Source organism: Tetrao urogallus, assembly GCF_951394365.1.
Source record: "Tetrao urogallus genome assembly, chromosome: 1".
In the NCBI taxonomy this organism is placed as follows: domain Eukaryota; kingdom Metazoa; phylum Chordata; class Aves; order Galliformes; family Phasianidae; genus Tetrao; species Tetrao urogallus.
Genome location: NC_136813.1, coordinates 17,497,563 through 17,519,984, shown reverse-complemented (window position 1 = coordinate 17,519,984; position 22,422 = coordinate 17,497,563). Strand labels below are relative to the sequence as shown.

Genomic DNA, 22,422 nt, shown 5'->3' with positions numbered 1-22,422 from the left:
CTAATTGTATAGCTCCATACCTGAAGCCTATTTTTTTCTTTACAATGTGCAAGGCTTGTCAAGACTTGTTTGAAGAACACCAGGGATCCTGTCAACTGCTTCTTTGTTAAAATCTACAGATTTGTTTGTCTGCTTCCTGATGTTCATACTCAAGCTGGATGCTGTGTTGTTGCTGGATGTTGTGTTGAGGGACATGGTTTAGTGGGAGCTATTGGGAATAGGTGAACGGTTGGACTGGATGATCTCTTAGGTCTTTTCCAACCTTGGTGATTCTATGATTCTATGATTCTAAGCTAGAGAAGATATTCAGATGCTTCATGTTACCTAGAACTGCATGGGAATGTGATGTGGATCTCATCTGAGCAATGGAGGGAAATACAAATAAATAGAATTCTTGATATTCATCTTCAATGAAATTTAAGGCTTTGACTTTAAGGCTGAACTCTTACTTTGCCTAGAGAAAATAAGGCTCCGGGGAGATATTACTATGGCCCTGTAGTATTTGAAGGGGACCTATGGGAAAGATGGGGATGGATTCTTCAGGTAGGATAGCGATAGGACAAGGCATAAGTTGTAAAGGTAGGTAAGGTTGTAAGGGTAGACTTAAATATAAGGAAGAAACTCTTCACTGTGGGGGCAGTGAGGCACAGGCTGCCTAGAGAAGCTGTGGATGCCCCATCCCTGGAGGTATTCAAGACCAGGTTGGATGGGGGCTCTGTGCATCCTGATTTGGTGAGTGCCAGTTCTTGCCCACTGCAGGGGGTTGGATGTGCATTAAGGTCTCCTCTTAACCCAGACCATTCTGTGGTTCTATGAAGTAAATGTTGGTAGTAATGGTTAAATAGATAACTAATTGTGCTTGCTTTGCATTTACGGGTCTTATTTCTGTTTCGAAGAGGAGTTTTACTCTTGGATCCTTGCCTAACTGTTGCTGTCTTGCATGGTGGGATAAGAGTTTGAGTGGCTCTCTTGGCTTCTATATTTTGACAATTTTGACAAAACCTTGTGTACTATTCCCCTTCACATACACAGATCACCTCTGCCTTCAGCTAAATGTCTTGTTGCAATAAAGGTACTGTCTTTTCCTGTAAACCTTATTACCCTGGAAACATACTGAATTTTAAAAACCAGATGGTAAGTGAGAATGTTTAAGCTGCTTCCTTTTTTCTGAGAAGTGGCCGATGAAGGCCTAAGCTAGCGCATTTTAAAATGGTTTGGGGAATCTTAGACATCCTGACACATCTCCAAATACAAGGTTAACACTGTAAAAGAACTTTAAAACAAGTTCTTTTTTTTAGTGCTCTGTATTAACCAGGCTGCATTTTAAAGGTCTCCAATTTCTCTTTTGAAAGAGAATCTACTTTGCCAGATATGTAATACAACAGTACTCCAGCTTGGTTGCTTAATAACTTCAATATTACAAATTAATGGCTCCCAGTATTATCTTCTACAATACAGCTAGGGTTGTAAAGTGAGGAGGCAAGATCCAGAGGAGAGATGTGTGTGTCCCCTGTTCTGTGTATGGTGTCCAAGGCAGTTGCATCAGTTTAGACATCACATGAGATGTGTAGACGTGGAGGCCTCACTGGAAAGGAAGAAATGATACCTTTCCATGTGTTACACCTATTTCTTTTATTACTGTGGTGATGTACAAATAAATGGATATCAGAAAGGCATCTTTCAGAAGTGCTTTTTGGTCTTTATTCCTTCTCAGGGGTTTACCGCCTTTCTGAAAACAGAACACCTAGTAATAGACTGTCTGTCTACATAGGAACAGCCTGACTTCTCCTTCCTAAGCCTTTGGTTTCTTTTTCTAAGCAATTCTGCCCTGGACAATCACAGGTCATTTGGCATATCCTGACAGCAGGGCAAGCACAGGGGACTAGGGCCAGGAGTGAGTACAGGGAAGAGTCAGGGGAGAAAGGGACCCCTGCCTACCAAAGAGCACTTGCCAGAAGTATGACCTGCCAAAACTAAGTATATATCATCCTCTAGTTCTGCTGCCGGGTAATAGTAATGGCAGGCTGCATGGCTAGTCTTCACTATTTGGTGTGTTGAATTAAATGGGAGGTCTTGGGTTTGTTCATGCAGCTACTGTAGGAATGAAGATCCAACTGGTGCCTTTCAGACAAGAGCCTGGAGAAAATATGTTACCTCTAGATAAATGGTTTGCAGATCTTCACTTTGCTTGATGCGGTTACTTTTCTTTCTCCCTCCTGATTCCTGCTTCACAGAGAAACAAAAGAAAGCATGTTTTGCATCCTAAACTCCAGCAAGCTTACCTCTTTGGCTATTAGTAGAGGCTTTCCTTTTCCCTTTGGCCAAAGTCTGCATACTTCACATGCCACAAGATCATCTTCCTGTGGCCCCTAGTGACTGGTTTCCTCTTTCTCGGCTCACTCTCAGAGGGTTTATTTGCGTGGCTACTCTCGTTTGCCCCAGGAAGCTCGATCTCGCCCTTTGTGCTGCTGGAGATGTGGTGTGTTAACCGTGCATCACTCATCTGTCATTGCAAGTGGTGGTAAAGTGGGGAGGAAAGGGGTGCTCAGCTCAGCCAGTCCCTTACTGCTGACAGCACAAATCTGCAGCTGTGGGTCCTATTCCTATCATCCTGTCCCTGCTCTACAGCTTTTTTCCACCAGTTGGCTCATTTGGGCAGGATAAAATAGATGAAATCCAGTTGGTTCTTCCTGGTGCTTGCTTTTGTTGATTCAGAATATATTTTGTTGTTTTTTTTTTACTTTTTAAACTACTTTTTTTTTTTTTTTTTTTTTTTTTTTTACTATATTATTATTATTGTTAGCTATCTTTTTTTTTTTTTTTTTTTTTTTTTTTTTAATTTTATTTTATTTTGGGGTGGGGCAGCTGCTACTTCAGCTCCTGGTGGATTTTCTGCTGTTTTCCCACTGCAATGGTACTTACAAGTTGAAAAGCCCAAGTAGCCCTGGTTACTGTGTGTTCATAATGTCATTTCTTTTAGTCCTGTCACTGTCCTGTTCACTGCTACCTTTCCATTTGGAGTTGCAGTTTATGTTTTGGGGATTTACTCTGAACATATTAGGAAAATCAAGGAAGACGTCTGTTACCTCCTTTATTAAGGAAGGCTTTCTTTAAACAACTTATTTGGTAAAACTGATTTTGACATATTCTCACCACAGAATTTTATCATCTATGAGCACCACAGCAAACTCTGCCTCTTCTTCCTGCTTTACACAGGTTAAAACTAGCTGATTTAGGAATGCTACGAAATGCTTCTTGGCACTTCCCTTTGGTTTCAGTAACTGTTTTAAGAGTGGAGACAAAAGTCCTATAAATATACATTCAGTCTGGCAACAAGTTAATATAACAGGGTTGATTTTGTAATTACTCTGTGCAGTTGAGATCTTTAGTCTTTTAAAACTACTTTTTCTGTGGGTGTCAGTGACATTGCAGAGTACGCGAGTTTGTGGATTGCCTGATATTTCAGGTTTTCATAGAGGAATGAACAATCAAATGAAGTCTGTGATGAGCTAGCTGATTCTCTGCTTAGAATTTCAGAACAGAGAAAACATTTTAAGTGGTGCAGTTTGTTCTGCTTTGTCAGTTGACTTTTCTGCCTTGGAGCTGGTGTACCACATGTCCATTTTTTCCTAAGCCACATTTGAACTCTTCTTTCTTTCAGATGCTTTGTAACCTAACTACTCCAATGAAGCAGTTCATTTATTCCATTGGCAGTCCAGGCACAAGTGTGAAATCCCTTCAAACATTATGGCTTTAACTTTTGTTGTAGGGGACATTCCATTTGGAGGAATAAGTTGCATTTTCTTATGGCATCTGAGTTTTATGAATTACGCATAAAAGATTACTGTTCAAATGGTGTGTGGCCCTTCTGTAGCGTCTGTGTTTTATGAGAGCAGTTTAAAAAGAAAATCACTAAAACGATGTCACTACTGGGTGTCTGATTGCCAAGTTAATCTCTTATCTCAAGTCCCATTGATCTTCTGTTTGAGCAGCTGAGAGTCTATTTTATGTATAGCGATCTTTCATAAAGTTTATTTCTGGTAATAAAGCTAACTGGGGTGAGTGCCAAGCTATTCTCAGAGGCTCTCAACAAGAGAGGTATTTTATTTTGTTAGATGGGTTATTGTTTGGGTATGTACTTGTGACAGAACTAGTGAAATTGCTAGCAAGTGAGTCAAGCTAGGTTTGGAGGTATACTCTTACTGGAGTGAAGTTAATGGCCTTTCTGGGCAACAGACATTCAGATCTGACTTTAAATATGATGCCCAACATCATGCGCATTTTCTACTTGTTACTGTGTGGTATTATTGTCATCTGTTCTGTGGCGTGGCAGAAAGCATATGTGAAGTTTTAATTAAAAAAAAACCCAAACTTACAAGTTTGTTCAAATGTGTTATGTTAGAGGGAGTAAGTTAATTTCACAGTGCAGAATGATTTAGTATTTACACGAGATAATGTTGCTTTTCAGATATTTTAAGTATTTCTTCTAGTACCACAGACTGTATTTGTGTTGATAGGCTGTGTGTCTTTGTACCAAATATGCATGTAAATTCAAAAACTGTATTTCAAAATTTTACTTACTAACCTGTAGTGGAATTAGTCTTCATAAATTAAAGTTTTATGAAAGTAAAACTTTTTTTCATAAAATAAAGTTTCAGCAAAGTGAAGTTTGAGGAAGCTTTGTTGCAGAAGATCTGAAGTATGTTTCTGTGCTTTCAGGAGAGTTTAATGGATGGCAAGACACACATTCTTTTAATTAGTTTGTCTTTCAATATTCTTATAAAAATTGCAGTCTTGCTGCTATGCATAGCAGTTTATGTTAATTTATATAATCTTACGACAGTTTTATGGGAGTTTTGGGGTGGTTTTGTGTGTAGCTCTGTGTACATGCTATGAATTGCCCAGGCAGGCTGCAGATGAGGGGCAGCTCCTGTGCTTTGCCCTCAAACTGAGCTCTGGGAGGTTCACATCTGCCTGTTGGAAAGCCAGCATCCAGCAATCTCCTCTGCCTGCTGCTGCCATAGAGCTTAAGTTTGGGGTGGAGATCTTTCCTTTGGCTTTCTGTTGCAATGATATCGTGGCTGTTGGGGCACATTTCCACATCCTCAGAGAAGAAATTGGCAGGTGCAGATGGCAACAGAAGGGCACACAGGGCCTGCGGAGGCCTTGGGATGAGGGGGGAACGAGGCAGGATTCCAGGAATGAACGTACCAAGGTGAAGGTGTTGGCAGGAGTCTGGGAATGCAGGATTTGGGGGAGGAGGAAGGGAGGATAGAGGGATGCAGTGTGTGGTGTTTGCTATGAGCTGGGATGCTGGAAGGAATAAAGAGCACAGACCTGCGGTAACACAGTAAACAGGAAGAAGGCTGTCTTTTTGTGTAGGGAGATAATGATAGCACAAGGGGGAATGGCTTTAAACTAAAAGGGAGGAGATTTAGGTTAGATATTAGGAGGAAATTCTTTACTCAGAGGGCAGTGAGGCACAGGCTGCTCAGGAGCTGTGTGTGCCCCATCCCTGAAGGCACTCAGAGCCAGGTTGGATGGGGTCCTGGGCAGCCTCAGCTGGTGGGGGGCAGCGCTGAACACACAGCAGTGCGCTGGATCTGGGTGGGCTTTAAGATCCTTTTCAACACAAGCCATTCTATGATGATAATCTGATGCTTTTCTTCCCTGTGCTTGGAGTAGTATCTGATCTACCTGAAGTAGCTGTTGCTGAAGTCAGTGTTGCTGCTGTAGCTTTTTCATCGGGCCCATGGCAGACTCCCTCAGGCCTAGCTGCATCTGCTGCTCTCTGTATCTTTGAAGAGCTTTCACCATCAGTCATAACATTTGTCTTTCATTTTAAATTTCTCTTTGAGATCAGGAGAAAAGCAGAGTAAAAACATCCAGAACACAATTTTTTTCCGTGCTATAGCATGTTGCTGTCTGAACAGAGCAGATATGTGGCTTTATGCCATATAAACAAATCAGAGAAAGCAATAGGAGAAAATGTCCACTTCAGCTTGCTATTTGCTCCTTACCTCTAATTCCAACTCAGTGATTTTTTCCAGCAATTGGCAGCTAGCCATAGGGTCTGCACCACTGCTCTGCCTGTGCTGTGCTCTCATAGCGGCAGCTTGCTGTGAGGGTGTCTGTGCTATTGACCAGATGGGTCTCAGCTTTGTCCAGAGCTGTTGTACCATTGCAGTCACAAACACCGTGTAGTAATCTTGGAGCACCCAAACCATGCAGATTTGTGATTACAACTAATGATGGCCTTGCATCACTACTTTTCAGAGCTGAAAAGTATCCGCATGTTTGTAATTGAAGCATAAAGTGAAGTCTGTATTGAAGTATTGAGGGTGCCTCGTGAGGCTTCTGCAACTCCTGGTGCAGACTGAAATTGGGCAGTGTTCTCTGGCAACTTGGGATTATTTCTCTAAAAACATGTATTCTTATCTGAAGCATTGTTCTAGAGCCAAACTTTGAGTATTTTTGTGGGGTTGGGTCAGTGGTGTTTTTTTTTCTCTACAGATTAATTCTTTCCATATGGAACTTCAAATATTGAACTTGAAAGTCAGTGTTAGCCTTTAATTAGACGTTAGACGTTAATTTTTACATCAACTCAAACCTAGCATTTGTGTTAATTACTTACACAGAAATAGTGAAATAATGAAATAGCTTACACAGGAATTTGGAAAGAAACTGCTGAAATGTTTGAGCTAGTTAGAAGTATCTTGCATCTTGTATAGGACTGAGAGAATTGCACTTTTGCTGGACCAGATTGAAGTGTGATGCTTTTCACTGAATAGCTGTTGCTTTTGTCATGAGCAAGTAGATGAGAAATAATCCACTTGAAATTTCTTTAAAATGGGAAAATGTGGATTTAGCAACTGATTAACAACATGCTGGCCCAATGTACAGCTTTATTATGCAGCAGAAAAGAACAGCCGTCTAGTAACAGGAAGCTGCTATGTTTGATCTGTCTGGGATTTATTTAGCAAGTAAGAATGTTAATTTAGTGTATACTAGCTAAGATAACTAGTTGTCTGGGGGGGTCAAGGTACTGACTTCAGAGGCATTTCTGAACAAAGATGTTGCAGTTGGTGGGTGGATGGCACTGGTCTCAGCTGTTGTATGAGCTTGCATAAATAGTATCATCTCCACTTTAATCTTTCGGGTGTTCAGAGGTAGTGTGCATATTTCTGTTTAACCCCTGGACACTTGCTGGCATGCATGACCCTTTAACAATTCCTATCCCTCTGTCCATCCCTGGCACCTTGGCTCCAAACAGTCTAGGAGTATAGCCATTAATATGGAAATTTTTTGTTAAGAACGTCTATTTAACAAAAACTGTTTTCATTTCATCAGTATAAGTTTCCGTTGTGCTTGTTATGGTAGTACATGGCACGCTTGTAAAGTACTTGTTGTATCCTCACTCTGTTATTTACTTTCCTTTGTGTGTAGTGAACAGTTACAGAAATACATTCAAACTAGTGATGATGGTTGCTGAACTTCGATATCAGGAAAAAAAAAAGCTTTTTTATTTCAAAAACGCAGCAACTGTGGCTGGAGCAATGTGTTTCATAAAGGAAGGATGGCTTTTAAGTTGTGTTTTAGAATAAGCATTCGATTTACCTTAAATTTTCAGAGTGAAGAAGATACTTAGATTCCTTTCTCTGTGGATTTGTTTCTCTAAAATTAACATGTCTTTTCCTCACTCACTTTTATACTGCTTTGGGGACATCATTCTAAAGGAGTAGCTCTAAAGGTTCTTCCTGAGGCTTGTGGAGCTTGTTCTTTGGAGGGAAGCTTGGAAAAGCTTTTAATTATTGGAGCATTCTGTGTATTCCTCCCTTTTTTGACGGGAGAGCTGTAGTAAATGATGTACTGCAGGTTCTGTTTTTGAGTAGGTTGTTTCACTTTCTGTGGTATAAGTTTAATGATGATCACATATCAACTTAGTAAGTGTAGCAAATGCAAGGGAGGGCCACAACAAAGTTTACAATGAACTATTGGATAGAAAATACTGGAAGCTGAATCTTCCTTGAATCTGTAAAGCTGTGTGTACAGTGGGAGAAAATAAATAGGCTGGCAAATTGATTACATTTGCTTTCATTTTGTAATGATGGTTGTACAGGTGCTTAGTTGCTTTTTTTTATGCTGCTCAAATTCTTGAATCTTTTTTTTAAGGATGGAACTTGGATGATCCCAGAGATGGCTCACCCTAGTGTCTGTACACCTGAAAGCTTGAGTTATTGTGCTTTGTCTTATGAAAAATTGAAGTAATAGCCACAGGAATATGCTAACAAACGGACTGAAAGACTGTAAATGGTGTTAAATTATTGGACATCTTTTAGTTAAATTACTCCACTTTATTTTCTTTATAGCAAACTTTGGCCTGTTCCATTTTAACGGCGTTGTTGAGTGAGTTCTCAAGTTCAAGTAAAACCAGCAACATTGGACTAAGCATGGAGTTCCATGGTAACTGTAAACGTATATTTCAGGTAAAGTAGTTCTGTATCAATATATGCTACCTATATTTCTAAAATTTAAATGTTAAAAAGTGGAAGTATTTTCTTGCCCCTGGGGCATTCATCTACAGTGCATGTTTGATTGCATTTAATTGGATTACTCTGCATTACAAATACAGATATTGGCTACTTTAGAAGAATTGATAATTGTGTCAAAAAGTGCCATCCCTTTTTGCCCATTTTATCAATGTAGAGCTACAGATCTTTACATGGTTGGATTCTTTAATTCCTTGGCTACCAATTGCAAACAAAACGAACACTCTGTGGAACAATGATAGTCTTAAATATAGATTTGGTTTAAAGCCAAGGAGAGCTATGTATTTAAAAATATTATTGCAGATGGTGTAGTCTGGTTGTCTCAGATGTATTGTTTGGCCAGGCAGAAATGTTTTTGTGAAGGCATCGCTTTAAACTCTGACTGTTGTGGAATAATTTACCAACTTTTTTGTGTCAAAGATCAACCCCTCCTTCACCAATTGTTAAGAGATATTGTTAAGTTTTTCTTCTAAAACTAGAACTTATGATAATATTTTTCTTTTTTTGTTATTTACAGACATGTTGCATTAATTTTGGCAAATAAGTTGGGGTTCTGACTGTCAACTTTGGGTTATTATCTATTTTTCAATGAAAAATAGGGTGTGAACAGAACAGACTGAGAGACTCTAACATATTGTGTCCATCCCAACTGTAGGAGGACGATCTGCGGCAGATCTTCATGCTCACAGTAGAGGTACTTCAGGAATTCAGCAGACGTGAAAACCTCAATGCTCAGATGTCTTCAGTGTTTCAGCGTTATCTTGCACTAGCCAATCAGGTCTTAAGCTGGAACTTCCTTCCTCCGAATTATATCCTTTTTGCCTCAGGCCCTTCATTTCAGATGGGTTGGGTCATGTTCTAACAGGTGATAAGTCTTTGTGAGAAGAGAAAAATGTAAATTTTATAAGCAGCATGTTTTCTTCCATTAATACTCTTGGTCATCCCTGTGCTCGCTTAAAACACGCTTACATATAGGAACTACTGTTACTTTTCATTAAAGTATTTTATACAAAAGACAAAACTAGTTCAAGAGCAGCTCTCAGTTCTGAGCTGATGGTCCATTTGGTGTGTCTGTTGTTGCTGTGAAGGAGAGGGAAAGTGCAACCCTCTGCCTTACTGCAGGACAAAACAGGGAAGAGATCTCAGCTGTGTTTAATTTGGAGTGGGGCAGTTAAGTGCCCAATTTAGGAACGTGCATGCCCAACAGATTCCATTTCTTCTCTTTTGCTGGGAGAAAATATGTATTTTTTTGCCAACACACTGGTGCAGTTTATTCCACTTTCATATCTTTGTGGTGTGTGTTCATTAAGAAAGTTCAGGGGAAATGTAGAGATGGAAAGGAAATAGGAATATAATAAACAGAGAGTGAGCCTCAGTGAAAGAAGGAAGAAGAGTGGAAATGCTTGGCCTGAAAAATGGGCTAGAAGAATATAGTAGAAACATAAAGGTAAGGCATCACTTGGCATACAGCATTGACACCTCTTTTGATAGCTGCTGCCTCATCTTGCAGATGCTCCAACACCCAAACTTTTAAGCTCCTTTATAAACTTCTTAAAACCTTCTGAATAAATTCAACGAAGTTGCACGTACTGTAGGAATCTTATGTTGCCTTCAAATCTTCTGCATAGCATTTCATTTCTCTTCCCTCATTTGACAATCAGAAGGCAGCATCTGTGTCTGTTGTCTTTGAATCTGTTCATTATGTGATGAACAGCAAAAGTGAAATTTATTTAAAATGTACTTATTCTTCTTTAATAAAGCAGAGTGCCAGTTAATATTGTCTTTCTGGAAAATATCATGGATGGAATGATTTGGCAGGGGACCAGAGAGTAATTTATTGCATGTGCTTATGAGACTGAGATTAGAGTGAAATGATTACATTTACAAAAGTTTTCAGGAGAGGGTTTGGGACTTGTAAGAATTCAAATAATGTGTGGACACTTCTGTTTTTAAAGCAGTCATCTTAAATAGATAGGAAATGCCCTTGTATTGTGCAGTGGTGTTTGGAGGTAGTTTCTTCTGTTTTATAGTCTTGCTCAGTGGAAACCTGATGCAGTCATGAGTACTGATGATGTTACAGTTTGAAAGAAAAAGCTCTAGGTTTCTTTTCAGGCGTGCTCAGTCATAACCTTGAGTTTTGCAGTGGTGGAACTAGATATACAAGCAAGATGTCAGTAACAATTTAGTCAAGCCTTGCAGTTGTGGTTTTCACAAGATACTGCTGCTGTTAAACAAATTCTGGCCACTTCTGGAGGCTGGGTTCTGGTGCTGTACCACCACAAGTGCTCTTATGTGGCTTTATGTCTAATCTTTTCGTAACTTCTGTCCTATCTTACGGCTTTCTACCATTGGGCATTTCAATTTCCTGTAAAATTACTGCACTGATTTTGGTCTCCCTCCTCTATTTAGCGAACTGTTTTCACAGAATTTGGTATAGCTTTAATCGTCTCTGAGAAAAGTGGGTCTTAAGTAAGACTTGGTAGCTGTTAAGGTGGCTGTAGCATGTAGTGGTGTAGATCTCCCTTACGAAGACTGATTTAAAAAGTTGCTGTTGATTGTTGGCTCTTGGCAGTGAAGTTTAACTTGGCTGCAATTCCTAAATAGATAGCACATTACACAAGAACATAAGAATTGCTGCATTGATTGATCAGTTGGTATCCTCTTTCCAAATCTTGACAGCACACACGCCAAAGCAATGGGCATAAATATAGTACCTAAAGCATGGAGTAAAGTGACCCATTGTGTCCACATATATAGCTTTTTTTTTCCTTTGGTTCATATTCCTTTGGCAAGATAATAACGATTCTCAGTATTCCCTGCAGCATAGTGGTGTCTCTTTGTAACCTCTTGCACAATTCTGGTATCTCCAAGGGGAGGGAATAAAAAAACTGAGAAGTGCTGTCACTCAGGATCACTCAGTGTATGTTGCATTGTTAAATGTAGTCTTAGGCAATGCTGCCAGCTACTATAACAGAAGAGCCTTAGTGAATGTGAGCTGTCAGTTACCAGCGAGAAAAGCTGGTACTTGCATTGCGGAATACTCACCTTCTTAGAGCAGTGAAAGAAGAGAGGCTGGGACATACCTACTCCTAAGCTGGAACATTTTTGAGTGTCACAGAGTGCAGTGCCTGCTGCAGGCAGGACACAGTGACCCAGGAGGCCTTCAGTCATGTGCAATTGCTTCAATTTCATTTTCTAACACATAGGCAATCATCTCTTGTTGCTTTCATCTGTTACCTTGTGGTATTGGTTCACTGGTATTTGCAGATGTTTGAGGCTTTTGGCAGTACTCTTGGAAAAGACAATAGCATAGAATTCCTGTTTTGCACTGAGAGCGTGTGGCAGTTGTGGCATGTTGGCTTCTGTAGGGTTTCTTTTTTCACTGTTGTCACAGCACAGCACTGTTTGTTTAATATTGTTTGCTTGGATGGAACTTGTTTTAACTGCATCTTTTCTTAAATAAGTGTTCTGATTGGTTAAGGATGTGCAAGTGATGGGTACTAAGAGGTAGAGTGCCTTCAAGGACCCCTCTCTTAATACATTGCATTGAGTGTCCATCCAGTTAGGGAGGTGTGTGTTGGTAGGCTCTAATGCATTTTGACATGGCCGTATAACTTCTCCTATGGATTCAGGACATAATTATAGTTTATATTCTTTTGCCCCTAGAGAGTTTCTCGCTTCTTTACTTTAGGATATATGTGCTCTCGGCAGCATGTTCTAATGGACTTTGGACAGATGCCCTCGAATATAGGAGTTCTTTATCAAAACATAACCTTTTGTCCTGCAATCTTTCATCTAAATGAGGATGTTTGTTACCTGTTACAAAACTGTTCATGCATTATTTCATTCATAAAGGCACAGGTTTTTGTAAAGGTGCTAATAGTACATGAACAGAGAGGAACTTCAGCTTTAGTTCTTCGATTTGGTGCCTCTTCTTGCTTGGAGGCAAGCTGGCAAGTTTTCAAGTGAATGTCGAATAGGGAATTGAATTTAAAATACAGGTTACATAAACCTATGGGAAGTGCTCCAGTAATGCGCATCACTGACATTCCATGAAAATGAATGGTGCAACAATTGTATGAACTGACTGAAGCTTTTGTCTGATCTGAACTCTGTTTTCAGTATGCGTTCCTCAGCCATGCTTTTAAAGGAACAAGCTCTTCAAATCTCTGTGAAAATATCTCAAGCCAGAATGAGAGCTCTCTCTCTGGGAGATCCTGTGAACAATATAGTTGAAGTTGAAGACTTGGAGTTAGTCCAACCCTGATTGGTAGCATCTGCTATGCATAATGGAAGTGTGTGAAAAACACACAGAATGCTAAAAAAAAAAAAAAAAAAGCCTCCAGATTTGTTTTGAGGAATTATTTGAGTTGGCTTTGCTGCTGAAAAAGCATCCTGTTCCAGTGACTCCCATGAGTGTGTCACTGAGCAGGGTGGTTAAATACTTCTTTCTACCAGGGTGAGGCCCTGACTTTGATTTGTTGAACAGTGGCAGAAATGAGCCTGTGCTGAGGAGAGGCAATGTGGGTTTCCTTCAGCAGCAGTGCTGTCTTGTTTGCTGGCAGCCTGGGATCATCCAACATTTAATACAGTTTTTATCTGGTAGATGAAAATACTGTCCTGGCTGTTTGGAATAGGAAGTAAAATTCAGTATAACTAAAACAGCTGTGTTGAAGAAAGAGCAAAAGAGAGATCTGTCTTTTACATTTATCAGTTTCATCTCTCTGAAGTAAAAATTAACTTGGATATCTCTACTGCTTAGAAGTTCGTCAGCTTTTTGGTTGATAAGCAGTGTGTAGAGGAAGGGTGGGCGTCTCCATAGCAGTCCCTTCTGCATAGGTGGTTTAAGCATAAGAGAGATTTGGAGCTGTATGGTTGTAGCGAATGTTAGTAGGGATAACAAGTTTCAGTGTGAGCTGCAAATCCCCTTGGTGGTCCACTTGAGACTTCATGTAGGCATGGCTACACCACCAGCAAGAAGTGACTGGTTTTAAAGTTAGCTGAGGGCTTCCTATGCCTCTTAGATTGTTGTTCTGTAGATGCAATCTGAATCTGATGCTTCCCATATCAGATAGTTGTTCCACTGATAGCAATACTTGTATTTTGACAACTGAATGCTAAAGCACTCTTTCTTTCTCATGAATGCTGAATCCGTTTCCTACGAGTGTGAATTACATGCAGATTTGTGAAGGTATTCTCCATAGGGGGCAGCAAGCCTCTGCTTGTCTTTTTCAACTTGCTCTTAATTCATCCTATATGCTTGGCTGACAGGCTAGCAAGCAAGGGGAGGTTTAAAAAATACAAATACAAGAAGTATATTAGCATTCTAACAATGTGTGGTGGATATCAAGCAGTTACCTTCCTAGTGCATTTTTATTTGTGAGGTGTAAGTCAAAGACTGATATAAAGCTCTCCAGAAATTTTCCAGACAGCAAAGGTTAAGCAATTAAAATAACTTAAGAAAAAAAATAGTCATTGCCATTCCGTGGGTTTTTCTTCCATTTCTGAGTTTTTCACTACTGTGGACAAATTTGTGAATTGGAGTCAGTCAGAATACTTAGCCTTGGGTTTTGAGTTCCTAAACTCCTTCATGGTGCCAGGGCAAGCCTTGCCTTGCCTCGCCTCACACAGTGGGGAAAAAAAGAACCCGAAACTTTGGGAACCATTTGCAAATGTTAGAATTTTTGGACATCTTGAAGTACTATGATCCTCCATGGCTATGGATGTGAAATATTTTGTTATTCACAATCACTCATCAGTCTCCTCCTGGAAGCGAGGCAAAGACTGTGAAGAAAATTACAGGTTTTTTTACCTTTTCTTTCTGTTACTGTGTTCCAACAAGAAACATATAGAAGTTTTTTATATTAACTGTAAGTTAAACTTAGCATTTTAAAACATGTTATTCTTTTTTCTCGTGTTTGTGAAACAAAGCCCAAATGTAACACTAATGGCTACATATGTGAATTTCATCAAAGACAGAAGAACCTCCTTCTTGAACACTGGCATCTCCTCTTCTATAGGCTCTAATCAAGGAACATCAGAGGTGTATCGTGCTGGAAGGCATCTAGTTACATTGCTACTCTTTTCAGTAGAGCTTGGTACATGTTAATGCATCTTCTTGATGAAGATGACACTTTTCACCACACCCATGCCATGTGCTAGGTAATTCAGTGCCATTTTTTTCAGGTTTGACACATCTGGGCTGCTGTTAATAGGGCTGAAGTTTTGGTATTTTGTGGTAGAAAGCATCTCCACACCCAGCTTGTGGTCGTGTTTTCATTCACCAAGTGTGGAGCAGAAAATAGATGTAAAATCTTGGTAATAGGTGCAGGTATAATTTGTGTTGTTTAATGAACAGATAGTTTACCCACAGATTGCTATTGTCAGATGTGTCATCAGTCCATTAGCATGAGAAACGGAACTAAAAATAACAGGAAAGGGCCACTAAATACTGAGGCTTGTTAAAATACCGACAGCAAATCGGCCCTTCTTCCATTCCACGTCAAAAGTGGTATGTAGCTGGTCCCCTCTGTGAGCACAAACAAGTGATGAGCAAGTTGATTTTCAGACTGATAATCAATCAATAACCTTTTGGTGCTGATGTCAGTCTTACACTGGAGCGTTAAGGCAAAGGACAGTCTTGTAAATATAGACTGTTGAAGTGTTTTTTCAAGAATATACCAAATGAAGGGGAAAAAAAAGATGATTTAAAGTGCCAGAGTTGATTAAATTAGTTTTAACTTGTGATATTACTCCTGACAGAGGATGCACATGATAAGTTTTATTTTTATCTGGAAGAACTGAAGCACTTCTGAATCCCTACGTGACATTTCTATTTCAGATGGAAGTAAAATAGCCAACTCTGATTTTTTATTATTGTTACGTTTTTTTTACTCTGCTTGAAATGAAATAATGAAGATCTGTTATTGTTCAACACACATTGATAGTGTTGAAAATTGTGAAGATGTCTTGTTTTTGGTTTTTGTGCTAATGAAAATCCATGATTGTTCTCCTGCATTGCAGTGTGCTGTGCCATGGAAAAAGTGGCTGTTTTTGGAACTGCTCTGTGGTTGTTGGGAGCTCATGGACTGGCAGAACACCGAGGACCTAAAATTGTGCCTTCTGCCTTGCATCACAGTGCTTTGTCTGAAACTAAATGCTTGCTTTATGTATGTTCTCTTAAAGCTCATCAGATTGCCAGGGGCCTGCTTTCTTTCCTGTGTGGTACTATTTGTAAAAATGTATTTTCATTCAGAGGTATAAATACCTTTTGATAAACTTATTTTTTGTAACGCCTGATGACTTTACACTGCAGACATGTTCAGGACCAGTTATATGCAGCTGAGCATGCTGCACTTTTTCTGATGTTGGCTTACAAAGGGATCAGAGGGAGCAGCGAAGGGCTTTCAAAAGACAAATGAAAACATAACTCGTGTGTTAAACTTCTGCTCTTTGGATTGAGGGGTGTCAAAAGGAAGGACTTTCAAAACCCTTTGATAAATACTTCTCTGTGATCAGACTGACAAAGAATGCCACATGCTTGTTCAAGTGGTTTTGCTCATGTCTCTGTTATTTTTTTTTACTGGAGCACTGGCAGAATTTCATAAAAGCTAAATCATGCCAGAACGTATGGTAATAGCTGGAAGGAGTGCAGCAAAGTCGTAGCTTCACTGCAGAGTGGACGCTTTTATATGGGTCTCATGCAAGCGTATGTTTGCTGTGGCAGTACCTTGTGGTGCCTTATGCTTTTGTTCTTCACAGCTTGATGAAAAATGTCGATTAATGCAAGGCTAACATATCTGCGTTCTGGGATGCATATTTGGCTATTTAGAAAAATGGGATATGGATTTCAGTGGGCTATCTTTAGCTCTCGTAAGGCCTTTTTAAAAGCTGCCAGGAAAATTTTTTAGGAAATGATTTCCCATTTTGCATAAATTTTACCACCTGTTAATTGCGGTTGCTTTTTTCCCTTCTCGCTGTGTCACATTAGACACCCTGGTTATCAAAGTGATCATATCACTATGGTATGTCTCATAATTATGATCAAACTGTTATCTAACATTCCTGGAGCATTCTTTTTTTCAATACTTAATACCTTTTATTCCTTGGCCTCATGCATGAATTATGCTGTGTATGTGAAGAGGCTTAAAGTTTGTTTCCATTACATTCTTTCTGAATGGATCCTGTTGTATCTAGGATTTTTTTAAAGCCAAGTAGGAATGTTATTGTTGACCTTGACACCAGATAACTGGGCAGACATTATATAGCTATGTTTGAATCCTCACAAAATGTGATGCTAAAGCCAACAGAATCCTGGCGTGAGACCCTCCTGGACAGCAGAGTTATGGAGCTTTTCTTTACAGTAAGTTTCATTCTTCAACTTTCATAGTCCAGACCACAGGGAAAGCAGCTCCTTCTTGTTATAAAGCTTTGTTGTTGGATCCTTCCTTTTGCATCAGGTAGGACTGTTTCCCTTCATTTCAGCCACTTTGTCAAAGTGAGCAGAACTATTGTGTTTTTCTTAGGTTACCAGATATGTGTTTTGCCTATAAATTGTCTTAAATTGATAACTGTTAAATAAGAAGTATATAGTTATCTAAGCTGTATGTTTAGTGCTTTGGGAAATAGATTCCAATACTAAATGAAGCCAGACATTGTAAGCGGTGATAAATTAAATCTCTCAGATAAGGTGTAACAGCTCTCAAAAAAAAAAAAAAGAAAAAAAAAGAAAAAAAGGATCAAGAGAGTGTGTGTGGGGTTATTTGCTGATATTAGAACAATTGCTTAACAGAGCAGCTGAACATTAGTAATGTAATTGCACTTTTCTGGCCAGTTCCGCATACAGGATTCTGCATCTCTTACCCCAGTACAAAGTATCCAAGTATGCTTGAATCCAAGCAAGCTAAATCAAAAGAGATTTTGTTAGGAGTGAAAGGGAAAGAGGTGAAGCAGGGAGAGGGAATGCCATATTCACTTCCCATCCTTTAAAAAGAAGTCTGATTATAGAACTCTTATAAGTAATGTTCTTTCTTCCCCCCCATTTTGGGGGAGAAGTTGTTAGTCTTTGTTCAACTCGAAGTTGCTGCTGCTGCATGTATTGGCTTATGAGTTAGCTTACTCTGCTATTTTATGTTAAATCTCTGAGGACCTGAGAATTCAGCATTTTCAAGCTACTTTGTTCTTGCAAAGTGGAGAAGCAGTGTCTTCGAAGCGGGAGCAAAGCTTTTACTAGAGGAAGTAAATGGCAATCTCCCGTGGTGCTTGAGTTGTCTGATACATGTTTGGGTACACGTCCGTACTTGGTGGGACATTTTGGTAATTTTTTTTAACTAAAAGTTTTTCTGTTCCAGCAGTTCTGAAAAGGTGAAAAAAATCAGTGGCAGAACTCTTAGCAGCTCCTCACAATTGGAACAGCTGTCCAGGCTATCCAGACAGTTGCTACTGTCAGCTGTGAACCTCCACATGCAAATAACTTTTTGGCTTACATGTTAACCCTTCCTCGTTTAATAATATAAAGCTGTCTGAGTTAAATATCTCTCTTTAGCTAGTTTGGGAGACCAGTATGTACTTACGATAAGGATTTTGTTTTAAATAACATGCAGAATTGTTTTATTGCATTTGTATTTTATTTAACAGCAACCATAGCAGACCTGGGTTTGATTATTTTTGAATGAAGGCTAGCCAGGGCAGTGTGCTGTCAGTTTTGGTTTTAGATTCCTGATTTGCCATGCTTGAGGCTGTTGGTGTTAGGTTCCTATTTGAAGTATTGTGAGTGAATGGTGGTTGTTCATATGCATATATCTGATCTAAGAAATTTTAATAACCTTGCAAAACTTGGCAAGACTGCCATGTTAAAGAGGAAGCCTTCACTTCTGATCTCAACGTAATGTAGGATGCGTGTTAGAAGGGGTATTTCTGCGTTAGGGCTTGTTTCACCTGGCAGTTTGATCTTGCAGAGGTTAGCTAGTTGCAAATTGTGTAAAGCTGAAACTGTAATACCACAAATGGGAAGTGTTTTAACTAGACTTCATGATATTTGTAATTTACATAAATTGGTATGGGGGGGGAGAGGGGGGAAGAAGCTACCCTACATTTTTTGAGTAAACCTTATGTGAAAACATGGAAGAGTGAGCTTAAGAAAACTCTAAAAAATCCATAGCTGGTAACTGAAGTAAGGTAGTGAGAATTTGGTCACTGAAATGTTGGCAGATTTGAGCATCTTACCAGCAGAAGTAGTGATGTAACATGCCACAGAAATGAGAGAAGATGACTTGGCCTTGTATAATGTAAGGGTGTTGCCAAGGAAGTGATGCATTCATTTTCGTCTGTCTTCAATGTTTACCTCTGCTAAAGAAGCATCTTGATTGAACTTGTTGACTAACTTTAGCAAGACTCCGTAGCCGAGGCATAGTTAGCATAATAGAGATGACTGTCATTATTGCTGTTTTTAGCAGGAGCAGTATGTCTGACTGGCTGGCATCTGTTTCTCTCTTTAAGATATAACATTCGGTGCTGAGTTCAATTTTCAAAATGTAGGTAAGATTAACTAAACGTTGGTTTCAGCGAGTTAATTGGAGGCTTGCGACTTTGCAAAGCAACTCCCAGTCTTGTCATTGGCTGTGCTTCAGAGAGCTGTAGGAACCCTTGCATTTCGGACTGAATAGAATCATAGAAGTTATAATAAGCTTTTTTTGGTGCGTGCTCTTTTGGATTGAGAGCCATGTGACTGTTGTAAGAACTCCCTATTTTCCATGTATTGCTAACTATCTCACTTCCTGAAAGGTACACCGAAAAATCAGAGAAGATACAGATATGGCCCAAGATTCATTACAGTGTCTGGCACAGCTGGCATCTCTGCATGGCTCAGTCTTTCCTGACGAAGGTTCACAAATTGATTACCTGGCACATTTCATTGAGGGATTACTGAATACTATCAATGGGTATGTATGCCTGCTCTCTAAATTTAGATGACATCTTTTAAGCTTTAGTTCAGAGCACAGTGTGTGTTTGTGGAGAACTGTTATGACTTGCTTATTTCTAGGTATAATCTGTCTTTACTTCTGGATTCCTGAAATTTAAAAACTGCATCTGGAAGTAGGTACTTCATATATAGATGGATTCATTTGAAAGGAATCGGCGAAATCAATTGGCTTTCAGCATTTTTGTTAATGGCAGAAAAGTAACTCTTATTTCTATCTATAGAATTGAAATAGAAGACTCTGAAGCAGTTGGAATTTCCAGTATTATCAGCAACCTGATAACTGTATTTCCTCGCAATATTTTAACTGCCATTCCAAATGAACTTTTCTCTTCATTTGTTAACTGCCTCGCCCATCTCACTTGTTCTTTTGGAAGAAGCGCTGCCTTGGAAGAAGTGGTAAGTATCCATTCTCAACAAATAGCCTCTTTTGTTTCCCTCTCCTTGTAATAAGGAGTGAGAATTTGGTTCTTTTGTCATTAAGTATTGTGAAATTCAGTGCTTTTGTTCTAGTTGTTTCTGAAATCACATCTGAGATTATTTTGCTTTTGCATAATGTAATGCTCTGCATCTTTCAAACTATGGATTTAAAGCACTGCTTCATATCTTCATTTTTAAAATAACAGGTACACTGAAAAAGTAGGAAAGTCTTTAAATGTTGCTCAGTTGCTGTTGTAGGACTTCTCTGAGAAGTGTCGTAGATAATGAACTTGTTACAGACACAAAAGCTTGAAGTGACAACCTGAGCAAGGGACAGACTGATATTTACACAGTGGGGGTTCTACAGGCAGGAACTTCTGTTCGAAGTGAATATAGCTGTTAAGGTCTGTTGTTAACCCTATACAGAGAGCAGCTCCAATAATCCCTGTGTTACTGGCATGACTCAAGCAGTAATTCCATGTACATATCTGTACTTCAGAGGACTTTTTGCTGTTCTACAGACTTTGGTTGTAACATTAAAGATCAGATGGGTTAGGGGTAAGTCTTGTCCTTCCAGAAACTACATTAAATAAAAACATCTAGGGGGATGGAATTGATTGTAAAAAGCCCATAAGAATTAAGGCAAATGTTGCACCTGAACTACTTACATGGAGTAGTTATTTATTTTAAAATGAAACTGTCACAGTAGCAGCCAGTTTTTTGCTGTTAGCGTTACCAATTACTTTTTTTGAGTTCTCTATATTGACCAGGCTTAATAAATGAGTTGGAAAATTATTACAGAAGTATTTAATTATAAAGTTGACAGACATGTTTCTTTACTGAAGATCACAGGTGTATTAATATTAGCATTGCTTGCAGTGCTTGAGAACTATGCCGTAAGGTTAAAATGTAATACTTCTGGCCCAGTTTTCATTTAGACTGGAAGCCCTAGAACCTTTACAGAAAGGTTCTGCAAAACCACAGATAGCTATCATTTAAATGAGGGGGGCTGGAGGATATACATTTCCTCAGGTAGTCTCTTGTTTTATGCAGCCATGTTTTTTCACTACAGCAGTGCTTGGTGGAAGCTGCCAGCTCAGCACTTCTCATCCCAGCAGAGGCCTGTGGCAGCTTGTACCATTGTGGGTACAGAGTTTGTTTTGGAGATGGCTGTGACCACTGATGCCTACTGAGCAGTGGCTGCCTACACTTATATCATCCCGTTGTTTTTGCTGAAGGCAATTTTTTCAGTGTTATATTCAGTGTTATCAGATCCAGCAACATCAGAAAGAGGACTGTGCAGGACTTTGCCACAGCATGATGTAAAAATTCTCTCTTTCAAGGAAAGGTTACCTATTCATCACTTTACTGTATCATAGGTGTAACAGATGTGAAGTTGAGATGTAAACTTCATGTTGTTTCTTTATCTCCAGAATGATTACAGAATTGTGTGGTGTTGGGTCTTCAAAAATAATTCCTATACCTGAACAGTGTGTCAGCAGTGAAGTGCACTGTGGAGAATTTCAAGCTGTTGTTCACTTACACAGATGGTGTAATGGTGTGGTGTGCTCTGACTGTAGAAAGATGTTGCTGGATCTGGTTTGCATCCCTGAAAGCAATCTTTTAGCTTAGGAAAGTCCAAGCTGTGGTCAACATTCTATCCTAAGCTTCTTGCTGAGATTCCCTGTGAGCTCATGTGCAATTGAGAGTTCTTGGTGAAAAATAGAAAACCATGTGTTTTGGACTCAGTAGAATCCTGAGATAATATTCCTGCAGCTTGTCAGAATTCTAAAATGCAGCATAACACAGGCAAGTGTACACAGCAAAGTTTTGCTGGTGGGACAAGCTGTTTTTCCCGCATTTCTGCCAGCAGAACAGCTTGTACAAATGTTGCAGAAACCCCATCAGACACAGGGGATCAGCTCAGCCAGAAGACTGCTATTGAAACTGTCAAAATCAGGAGGTCCCAGGCTGTAATGTGCAAACCACTTCAAAGCAATATGCGTCTTGGCACAGAGTCAGAAGCTGTTGCTGACAGTACTTGCTGCTGTTGCTAATATTGATATTCAACCAAGGGGGGGAGAGGGGAAAACACAATCCAAAAATCATGTTTAAATGTTGTTTTATGCTTACCTGGCTGCTGAGGGAAGTTGAAACACCTGCCTGAGCAGCTCTGCTGCTGGAGAACAGCAAGCTTTGGCCATGCTGAGGGTTGGTCTGCAGTCTACAAGGGAAGAAGTATGAGTTCACCTTTCCCATCCTAGACATTTTAAGCATTGGCCTTACTTATTGCACCTCACCTCTCCTAAACATCTTGAGTCCTGAACTCACTAGTCCTGGCTTCCTTAGGAAAATATAATCAGCTGTTAACATCATTTTTGTATGATAATTGCCCTTTCAAATTGAATTGCTTTGTCACTAGTAAAAGAACATTGCTTACTGCATTATGCTCTGGATTCTTATTGTATGTACGTT

General features: G+C 39.5%; 1 protein-coding gene across 2 annotated transcripts in view; it reads left to right on the top strand.

Moving 5' to 3' along the window:
- XPO4 (exportin 4) overlaps positions 1-22,422 on the top strand; it is a gene marked incomplete at both ends in the record, with an annotated part of 70,700 nt that overhangs the window by 30,063 nt on the left and 18,215 nt on the right. For both annotated transcript variants that reach the window (XM_079549242.1, XM_079549241.1), the window contains 5 exons: positions 8,370-8,486; positions 9,205-9,358; positions 16,799-16,911; positions 19,332-19,489; positions 19,752-19,926. In XM_079549242.1, coding sequence (XP_079405368.1) covers positions 8,370-8,486; positions 9,205-9,358; positions 16,799-16,911; positions 19,332-19,489; positions 19,752-19,926 — 717 coding nt within the window. The remainder of the gene's footprint in view (positions 1-8,369; positions 8,487-9,204; positions 9,359-16,798; positions 16,912-19,331; positions 19,490-19,751; positions 19,927-22,422) is intronic.